The sequence below is a fragment of the Limulus polyphemus genome, unplaced genomic scaffold, assembly GCF_000517525.1.
Source record: "Limulus polyphemus unplaced genomic scaffold, Limulus_polyphemus-2.1.2 Scaffold233, whole genome shotgun sequence".
NCBI lineage: Eukaryota > Metazoa > Arthropoda > Merostomata > Xiphosura > Limulidae > Limulus > Limulus polyphemus.
In genome coordinates, this window is record NW_013665843.1 from 589,875 (window position 1) to 601,721 (window position 11,847).

Here is an 11,847-nt window from a genome sequence, read left to right on the forward strand (position 1 = left end):
TGTCCATTAACTAGTTGTGAAATTAGATGTCTGTTTTATTACTTTCTGTTATTTTAAAAAATTAGTCACTTTTACTTTGCATGTGACTTGTACTGTACCCTAAGGAACTAATTGCAATAAAATCAATTTATGGACACTTATTGTACTGTGTTATGTGTTCATTAACTTTTACTTATGGTAACTTGAACTGTGTAGAGAAACTCTGATAAATCTTAAAGATTACATATAAAAATATTAATATTTAATAATGACCTAAAATCCAAATTCTTATTTAGAAACATTTGTTAAGTTAATGAAACTTGGCCAGTTTACAGTCATCCTGCAGCCTAAGGTATCAGTGTTATGAAATAATTAACAGCCACATATTTAATGACTTGGGTGCACTGATGAAGGTTGCAAAGTGAATGTGAAATAATGTAGTGCTTAACCAAAAAAAATTATAGATCATGCATAACTATCACTGTATGGTTAGGTTGGCATGTTTCATAAATGTTCAGTGCCTTAACATGGTAGGCATGTAAGAACTAATAATCAGATGTTGTCATGTAGCAGGATCCCTCACTAATCATATAATTCTTTAATGTATCTGCTAACAGACTATTCACAAATGCAATATCTATACTAAGTACAAAAAAAATTACTAAGAAAATATCTGAAATCATTTTTACTTTGAGAATATTTTGCCTAAAAAATACATACCAATTGCTAGGTCGTGGTACAAGTGCTTTGGGATCTCTATACTGTTCTTCAAGTTCTCTTATCTTGTTAATCAAAACCTGAGAAGACAAAAGTAAAAATTTCAAGAAAGACAACACATTTGAATAATTTCTTAACATGATGTTAAACCTAATAGTAACTTAACATTCTAGCCAGGGGCAAAATTCTGCCAGTACTGAGTATTGGAACTTATTTTTTAAGGTGGTACTAGTACTGGGACTTATTTGAGCTACTTATTCGTTTTTTATGTTCACATGTAGATTTTTTTTTCTTTTTTCAAAAACAAGTCCACTTCACCAAACTGAGTACCTCTACTCTTCTTTTTTTTTAGAAGTTCACCCCAGACTCTGGCAAACAATTCTACCACAGTATAAATTATTACAGTTCAGTTCTAATGAAAATGGACGAACTACAGGAGTCGCTAAAATGTAGACATTGAGTTTTCCAATTTGTTAGACATTATTCTATAGTTAATAAAACTTTCTAATATCAGACATTTAAGAAATGCACTCTTTATTTTTTCGATGTTGAGTTTAGAATTATAAAATCAAATCTTAAAGGCTTCACATGACAATTTTAAATGCAATTATTGTGAAAGATTAAATAACTTAACAACATTTAACTCTGGACCATAACTCTCTCTTTGTAAACACATTTTCTTGTTTAGCAACATTTTGAAAGATATAGAATTTTTCCATAAATTAGTATTTAGTCTCCATCATTCAGATGCTTTATAAATAGATGTACCTATAAAGTATGGGTAATGAGACTATTCACAGCAAAATTCATACAAGTTTGAAATCTTACAAGAAATCCTACACATTTTGTAACAATATCTAAACCTATTTCTTTACTATGCATCATATAAAACTACAAAGTACAATATAGCCAGAAACTGAGAATAAAAAAAATATTCATGCATATTCAGTTTCGCTCTAAATTTATACATCTGTGTATTCAAAAAGTTTTTCGTACAAGGCGCACTAGCTTACATTGATCATTTGATCACACACATTTTTATCAACAATTTTTTCAACGACAGACATATCTTGTGAAATGCACTTTTAATTTCATTTATTTAATGTACAAGGAATCTTCACTGTATCTGACACAACAGAAACAACAATTTCCAAATACACACACACACACACACACACAGCTCTTAAAGCAATATAGGTTTCAGTTACAGATTGATTGCTTTTCAATATTCGACTAAGCTTATAAAAAAAGGTTGAATTTATTATTAATAGCATCAAATTATGTTATAATATAAATATTTCTAGCTGATATTAAACTTTTATTTTGCATTTCAAAATCATAATACCTAAGCTATTACCAATATAATTCTGGTTGCAGTTTCTACAACAAAACGGAAAGCAAATACCTTATATTGTCATAGTGTGATATAGTTCTGATAATAAGTAAAAGCCTGTTGTTTATAGTCCATAACATATGATGACAAGTTTTTTTTTTTTTTCTGAAGATGTGAGTGAGTGAGATTTTTTTATTTGAAAATAACATAGCTTTCAATCCAGAATGATTACCATATTAATGATTGATCTATTATCTTTACTCTGCATTATGCAACATCAGAATCAAATTGAAAAACAATGATTTTAAAAAGACAACTTTTCTTGTATTATTTCTAGATTCCCAGAAAACTCAAAAATCAATAGCCAAATTGGTTTTAGAAGACTGAGTAAATTTGAAAGGAAGGAAGGTTAAATCTGTGAAGTCCCGATCCAGAAGATCAATTAAGTGGAAAATAAATTTTCCATGGCTAGAAATTTTCAAAATGGATAATGGTGAAAAATAAATACAATGCAGAATATATTTTAAGAATAAGATGACCAATGTGTAGACAGGTGAAGGAACCCTCAAACTTCAAACAACATTAGCATAATAGTATGTTCATGAAGAAATGTGGAAGAAAAAATCAAAGGTGATTGATCATGTTAACCTTCATTAAATGTCTTAATGCCAGATGATCATACAGTTTTGTGTACTTGTACTGTGTTGCTAAAGTAAAGATTCCATCAGAAAAAAGTGAACTAATTGATAATTTACAAACAATAAAATTTACAAGTGAATAACTTGAGCTGGGATATAACATCAGATACTCATAAATGTACAACTGATGTAATGCAGTGTACTATAACAGAAGATATAAGTGTATCTCTTGTTTCTTCTACGATGACAGAAGAAAGTACAAATATAACATTTGTAAGGCAATTATCTTTATTTGAGATATGTCAAGCTATGTGAGCCAATAATGCAATTCATTATTAATGTGTAAGAGAGAGATGATGGTTGTGTCCATACAAGAATAAATTGATTAAGTACAGAACTGAAAAAGTTAAATGTCAGTTTCAAAACCGCATACCCTCAGAAACTGATAGTGCAGCTGTTTTGATAAGTAAAAAGAATATTGTTAGTGAGCAACTTGATCAAGTAGCAGTGTAGTTAAGTAGTCTTGAAAGGTCTGGAAGTTACAGGTGTCTCAATAGTAATAGTAACAGGTGTAGACCAGATGGGTTCTCCTATTTTACATGACATAACTAATGGTGTTTGAGGATGGAATTCTTGAGAGGATGCAGAGGTGAGTGTGGCTGATTTGATCCTTGCATTTACCAGTTCAGTTTTCATTTGTTTTGTTTTGATGTCAACATCCTTTTTTACTTTAATTTTACTGATGTTTTGTACTTCCTTTTTCACTTCAATGATGTAATTTTTTACTTACATTTTTACGTTACTGATGTTATTTCATACTTCTTCAATTTTATGATTCCTCTATACATTTTCTATGGCTTTCTTTATCTTGTCTTCAATCAAACTGATTTTGATTCATAAATCTTCTGTAAATCTAAAGTCTTTACACTGTAATTATCTGTTAACTTCCTGTCACTTTCTTCTTGATATTATTTTCATCATTTTCAGAAATGTTCTCTCTCTTCTAACATGTGTCACTATCTTGAAGTTTAGTCTGGTTCCCCCTTTTTCTTTTATTAAAATAACCCACTTTTGACACCAGTGTGTAACATTTGCTATTGCTATTGTCAGATGGATTCTTTTGGATTATTTGGTAAAAAATAATGAAAAGTTCAATCCACTTAACGATAACAAAAATGTTTTATATTTTCCACTACAGCTTCCTCAGTTAGAAGCACTAATGTTCACTGACATGGCTGTTCACAGTAGATATTAAAACAATAATTTCACTTGCTAATTTTCTTTTATGTACTGTGCTTCTCATATCTTTATTTCTCTGTAGAAACACAAACTCAGCATTCAGAAAACTTAAACTGACTATCTCTGACAGCAACAGACAAATTGAATAACGAAATTCATTAGATCACTGATCAATCAAATCAACAACTCCTCTTGTCTATCTTGTATCTCATACTACTAAAATTGTTTACTAAACTTCTAAGAAGGTTACAATAGTTAAATAATGCCTGTAACTCTACAAAACTTCTTCTGGCCAAACATGAACACAAATGCCAAAAGTTAAAAACATAGCCTCACACAATGCTATATGGGCACATCACCTTGTACAGATTAATCTACTATATGTATTTTGGCTCATATTCCACTTATTTTCTCCAATTATTTCAACTGAAGCTAATAGCAGCATGAATAAAGTAAGAAATGTCAAGTCTGCTCCAGTTGTGTCTTGTTCAAATAAGCCATTTTAACATCATGTTTTTATATAACTTGGCTCTTCTTGTGTACAAAACATCTTTATATCACTGGTTCCTTTATTCTAGCTTTACTTAATAATTATAGTAAACTAATATTAAACAGAATGTAAACTATTGCTGTCTGACTGGTCTCTACCTAACTCACTGCATATAGCTTACATCAACTGATTACTGCAGTTATAATATTTTTGTGTGAAAATGTTTTTTTTCCAATAATGCCCTGAACAGTATTAAAAACAATACTTACTGACTATTAATACTACAACTAAGGATAATTATTATTATAAACCTATTGGATGAAAATGTGACAACAACATAAAGGGTCAGTCATAACTATTGGTGCATAGCTGAATATTTTATTCTTCCAGACTTGAAACATCATTGGACAAGTTAAATCCTTGCAATACTTCAAGAAATAAAATTTGATCTGGACCTCAGCCAAGCTTCTGTGAATTGTTGTTTTGGTTTTTCAACTACTGAGGTGGAGTTAAATCTAGGTTTTATATTGGCCTGTGATACGTTTAAGAGCATGATGTACTGATTGCCAGTACACTTCAGATTTTGGTATATTAATATTTATAAATATTACAGATATGAGTCTAGTAACTGATTTGACTGACACGGTATTCTGTGCTCCACACTGCAATGATAAGAGAACAAACAGATTTTCTTTTTACCTCTCTATCTCTAATCACGGAACTTTGTTCACTTGCTATTGCTGCCAGTTGACTCTTATGAGGACGAATTTGGAAATACCCATCAGATTCTTCTGGTGGTACCTTTTCAACGATTCCTTCAACTCGAACCTAAAAATTTATTTAAATAATCATTCTAAAATATTTCATCAATGAATAATTAGATTTTTGTACATGCACACACACACACAAATATAACTAACTACACAGGTTATGGTTTGTATTTTCTTCCAAAATATTTTTAGGTACAGATAGATAAAGTACACAAATTATTGATCTAAGTTCAGGTTTAAGCAAAGTTTTATAATTATACACATATAACAACTCCTCATGTAATTGTTTGAATACTACTCTCAACAAAGTCTACTATGAACTAAAGTTATGATAAGCCTGTAGCAAAAACTGGCCAGTACATGTGTCTAAATTAATCTAACATAAGAAATAAAATATTAAAAAAAGAAAAATTTTAAATTCATCAGTATCCTAATACCAAGATGAAAAAACATGGAACCATAACTTTAACTTCCTTAATTCAGCTTGAGACCTTTTTTATCCTTGTACCAAGCTTAATCCTAGTCACTTTCTATCCTTGTACTAAGACTAATCTTACTCACATTCTCAAACTGCATCTTTCAGTTCTGGTCCATTTTTTGGAACACATGAAATTTGAGCAATCTTTTTGAATTATGCAAATTAAACAGTTTGAAAAGTCAACAGGTTTAAATATTTTATAAACACTGTATATTATCTTTTTCAATTGGAAGAGTTTAATTTTTGAGATGCTACTCTTATCTTGTTGCATCTACTTTATACCTGTGATTGATGTTTTTTCTTCTACACCATTAGTTCAGTGGTAAAAAAAGAAGTGGGTATACTAATCTTTTTAGTCAAGTAGCAGTACTTTAGGAACTGAAATTGTTAAATGAAAAGTAGGTAAACTTTATTGTCCCCTAAATTAATTTACACCACTATACTGGAATTAGGACTCTTTAGACAAATCATTTTATGATCGATTGCCTCTTGTACAACAAACAAAAGTTCCACATTTCCTATTATAAAAACATAAAATACAAGTATAAGAACACATGTTCAAACACTTTTGTTTGGTTCTGAAATGTGAACAATCCTCTAACAATGGAGATATTTTATTGAAACAACACATCTCAAGACCCTCTTATGATTAAATTAAGTGAAGATCAAAAATGCAATAATGGTGGGCTAATCAGCCTCTACATAGAAATTATTAACACTAAAATGAGCAGAAGAAACTTAAAATGAATGCTCAATTGTAGGAAAAGGTTACAAATGGAAAATAAACTTCAAACAAAGTGAATTATCTGCAAAATCCAGTAGTGACTATACAAGTAGCAAAAAACTTGATTTCAAAGCACAAAATGAAATACAATCAGCATTCGGCTGTTAAATGAGCAGAATGATGGATTCATGAGCAACATGACTGTTTATTAAACATACAAAAGCAAAAGTCAACAAATGCACACTGGAAATCCCATAAAATTTTAGCACAAGTTAGCTAACAACAAACCATTTATAGGCTAAAGTAATTGATACAAAAAAGTTATATAATATTTAAAAGCTGTTTGTTTTTAGTGAGTATTTAACCAATTATCATACTGCATATGTCCCAAAAGTTGTATATATATTCACTTATTCCATTTCAAATTATAGAAAAACAAGCTCATTAGGGCTTTATGTTCTATCATGTATGTTACTGGAAAATGTAAAACTTTACTGGCAACAATGTACCAATATTAGAGCAGCACATTGCCTAGCAAGTTCTACAATTCCTAGCAAAATCTACTTTAATCCACTATGTATGTTCATATAGTTAGGTAAAATTACTAATAAATTAAAAAATATATATACTGCTGATATTACCCACAGTTGTAATTCAACACTTCCTCCCTTTCACATGGCTGTTGGAGATTGTAGTATTTTATATGTTTGAAAGCACATTTAATCAGAAATAATTATTGGCACTTAAGCATTTATTCAAAATCATGTCAGTATTATACTTTGATAACTAGAAACTTTTTACCCATCTGTATAGGGCTACAAAATATTTAATAGTAATTGTGTTTATGAGAAGTGTTAACTTTTAGATGAAAATAATTAATACTTTTAATTTTTTATGTTACATAAGTTGTCTTTGAAAACACAAAATTAATTTTAATTGTTTTTGGTTCTTGACATTTTTCTCAACCATCTCCTTATCTTTCTCTACTGTGCACATGGCAAATCTCCTTGGAAGACTAGTAGTCTTCAGAGCATTCCTCAATTTGATGTTGAACAGTTAAAGTGAAACAAGCCTGTTCTTACATTTGGTCTTCAACCTGCATTTCTGTGGCCAAAATCCTTAGAATGTGAGCTATATGCAGTATTAGCATGCCAGCCCTCTTTAAAGTAAATCTTTTGTGTTGTTTAAAGTGCACAAACATTAACTTACTGAAAGATCACTTGTTCACTGCAAAACAAAATTATACTGACAACAACAACAATGGCTACCTAATCTAGTGGAGATGACGTACAGACACCTTTCCACCACTTCAGAACGGACCATCTCTCAGACTTTAAGCCATCACTTCCAGCTTTCAAACATTTCCACACAAATAGTTTAGCTCACCATTTAGTTTGCAGACTTACTTTGCCTTTGTCCTTAATAAAATCCAACAGTATTTCTTTCTCAAAAACATCAGGCACAGCTTCTGCAGTTGTCCATACGTGAAAAACTCTACTAACATCCTCTTCTGGGAAGATTATGTCATATACACAAGATAAAGAACATTTATACCATGTGAAGAGGGTCAAGTGCAAATTCCTTACATTTTTTAAGTGTTGATGAATGATTTGCTTTTTTTTTTCAAAGTTAGTGACTTAGCTGTCAAGCTTCTCAAGGTTGTAGAAAATGTGCAGAATGCAATTCATTTTTGGAGTGCATGGCTTAAGAAAGGTGATCCCTTTAGTGTTGTTACAAAATCTTAAACATTTTTTTCACCCCTCAGCCAGAACAGACTATTGCCATGCATATAGAGCCATGATTGGTCTTCACAGATTTCTAAAGTTGGGTGGGAGGTGGGGGAATTTTATATGAAACAACCTTTAACAGAATATGAGTCTCTTAAATATGTTTTACAATATGTTTGCATTGCATCTCAATGATGGAACACATATTTAACTTCAAGTTGATGATGCAACTGCATAATGCTAAGGAATGGTCAGAACACTTCTGTCAAAATAAATGCCTGGCTCTTATGTTGGTTGTGTTGTCTATTACAACACCATTTTCTTCTATGACCTTAGATATTTTGTCAGCCACCTCTTCAATGATGTGTCAATTGGTACTTGTGTTGATGGTCTAGTGGACAACAAAGTTCAAAACTGCTTCATTCCATAAATTACTCCATCCATCACACTGGCAATACAATTATGATAAGTTCTTCTGAATTTCAAATTCAGTAGGTGTCAGGTTGACAGTTAGTTGATTTCATATTAAAAACATTATAACATATGCACTACAAAATATTATAAATTTTTGGTTTGTCTTAACTTCATTAGAACATTTCTTGAAAATGTTCATGTGGTTACTCATTCTGGTAACACTGAGGTCATGCATTCTCTTGCAATAATTGCAACAAACACTCTTCTATATTTTACTGGTTTCTTTTATCCTTATCCAACAGCTTGTAATGTTGTAACAGTTTCTATCGCTGAACAGATTCTTTTGGATTACACTGTAAAAATAATGCAAAGTCCAGTTCACTTTACTTCAACTACAATGTACCAGTTCTACTAGTTACATTCAGAGGTATGTCTAACTCACAAATAAAATTAAACAATAAATCATTATTCAAAATCTTCCTCAACTTATAAGAAAATTTGACATCAAACACTCATTACATCACTTCTAGACATTCAGGACATTTCTATGCATTGCATGTCATCATCATGTCTATGTCATGCCAAAATTCCCTCTAACAAACAAAACAAAATATCTAAATCAAAATGTTAAAATACTTCAGAACAGTAATATACTTCACAGACAGTAATATTACTTAAACTGAATCACACAACCACATCTCATTCTCTTTTGTATCTAAAAGCTCAACAGCACAAAAATTCTGGAAGTTGCCACAAACACCATTCTTGTTGGCCTCAGCTCAACAACAGAAATAATCTAGAACATTCAGTGATGAGCACTGTTGACTGAATAACTCCTAGTGTCATCTAGTGACTGCATTGAAGAGTGCAAAAGCAATTCAAGTTTCCTTTACTAGATGTTGTTTGCTTGTTATTAAACCCATAGATACCCAATGGGCTACATGTGCTCTACCATTTTTTAGATAGTAGTACTATGCACAAAATATGTTTTGGTGGTGACTAGTGAGTTTTTCCAAGGTGTATGTATCAAATGTTGATGCTAACTATTTACTATAGACAGTAATAAATCAGACAGAAAGTAAAAAATCAAGTTGGTTCACTAAGTTTTTACAGGATAAAATTTAAAAAAAACATTTTAAATATAAGAAGTTTAATTGACTGCAATGATGGGAGAGTTAAAGGATTACAGAAAATCAAGAGTTGGTCAAATGTGAAAATAGGAAATCAAAAACTATATGGGAAAAAGGTTGGATAAAAATGTAAAAATTAAGAGTAAGGATTTCTTCAAATACATTAAAAATAACCAAAGAGTCAGGATGGGAGTAGGGATGATACAGGAAGGCTAACAGCTTATGATTATGGGGTGACTGGGTTATTAAATTCTACTTTTTCTTCAGTTTTTACAAATAAAGATTTAAGCAATATTCCTCATCCTGAACAGTTGCTAACTGGAAACAACATTGAACAAGGTGATTGCATTAATTTTGAACTTAAGAAAAAAATGAGAAGTTTAACCCATTACCTGCCGTGGCCATTTTGTCTTATTGTGAGGGCAAAAATCACATTTGTGAATTGAAAAAATTAAAGAGAACCTATTTTTTTATTGGATTTCAGATTTTATTTTTGTAAATAGTAGCATAACATTCAATTATTTGTACAAAATTGTATTATTTAATGAAGTTTAAAGAGGAATTTAATGAAAAAATTCCTAAAATACGTTTTAGAGTGTAAATAAGCGCTCTTTAAGAAATGTTTTTTCAAAAATTTTTTAAAGATATTTCCTTTCACTTCAGCTCTGGTCCTGCCATCTATGATTGGTATCTAAACCTTTTTCTAGTCTGTTTTCTTTATAAAACTGTGTCTAGGCATGTTAAACCTCAGTCGTAAAACCTTCAGCCAATCCTAATCGAAGGTGTCAATTTCAGTACTATGTTATTCCAATTGCTGTATTTCACATTTGACAAATCATAGGATGATAAACAAAGCATGTGATGAAACTATGTTCTCTGGATTTTACAACATGAATATGAGAGGTGCTTATTATAGTACCTGCTGTTTTATGTAGAGGTTGTATTTAGTATTGGTCAATAGTACTTTTCTATAAGCCTTAGAAAACTTGCTTCTGGAAAAAACTGCGTGGTATGTATGTGACTTATATTATTTTTCTGTAGTAGCTTAAGTCATGCTGTATTGTATTTATATTAATCATTATATTGAAAAATTAACTCAAAATAGATATATTTTTAGGAAAGGAGTTGATCCACGATTGTTAGGGTATAAAGTGGTATAAGATAATTTGTATTCACATATCACAAATGACTCTGCTATATTATTTTCTTCTGTATAATAAATAAATAGTGAAAATAATAAATATTCATCTGGTAGTAATAAAAGAGCTTTTACCACTTCAAATTGCAAGTTAATCACCCAAAACTAAATATGTTAACATTTGCCAACAAAATGCAAAACTGGATTAAGCAGTAAAATAATAAGAAAAGTTTAGATTGTGCAATAAAAAAAGGGGGAAATACAAAGATTCCATTTATAACTGTGAAGAGTGTCCAGAATCACATGGATTTTGTTTGGATCTTTACTTCAAATTGTAGCACAAAAAATATTGATGTATTCACCATAAGGTGTGTATATCATGATAAATACATTTCAATTGATGTTTTATCTTTCCTTTGAATAAAATAATTTTTCTACACTTTTTATCGAAATAGAAAGATGTTTAAATTACATGATTTTGATTTATTGTTATTATTACTGTTGTTTAAATTGTAAACATAACAATAATGCATTAAAACACTTATCAGCACCAGCCATAGGTGATCCCAAGCATCACAGCAGTTAATATGTTAAGGGAAAGCTTGAAAAATATTTGAATGATATAGGCTGGCTCTGAGTTTAGTGGATAGGACAGACCAAAGGATCTCTTGTCCCTTAAATTTTATTTTAATTTTCCCCTTTAACATTTGATTTTTATGGTTTTGGCCTTGGAAGACCCTGTAATAAGAAAAGTTGAAGTGTAGCAGTTGGAAAACTTTTAAATTTTACCCTATTATAGCTTGGAAAATGTGTGTTTAATTAGGCATATTCAGTTGAAATTTTTAGTATTTAATGTAAGCATTTTCTAGTTAAAGTCTTTATTAACAGGATATTAATAGCCATACACTTGGCTTAATCCTTGCCTTTCTGTAGGATTATATACTACATTGACCACAACAAAGAATTTGTATTTGCTTGGCCATGATTCTGTCCCTGCTCCTTCGGAATGTGGATCGAAACCACAGAAAGGAGTGGTACATAGTTTATGCACAACTTAACATGAACTAGAG

General features: G+C 30.6%; 1 protein-coding gene across 4 annotated transcripts in view; it reads right to left on the minus strand.

The window, feature by feature from the left end:
- Positions 1–11,847, minus strand: part of LOC106478621 (pyridoxine-5'-phosphate oxidase-like) — a 74,415-nt gene that overhangs the window by 5,497 nt on the left and 57,071 nt on the right. For all 4 annotated transcript variants that reach the window (XM_022382241.1, XM_013939176.2, XM_022382240.1 and 1 more), the window contains exons 5-6: positions 5,096–5,224; positions 700–776 (exon numbers count right to left, since the gene is read on the minus strand). In XM_022382241.1, the coding sequence (XP_022237949.1) occupies positions 700–776; positions 5,096–5,224 (206 nt within the window). The remainder of the gene's footprint in view (positions 1–699; positions 777–5,095; positions 5,225–11,847) is intronic.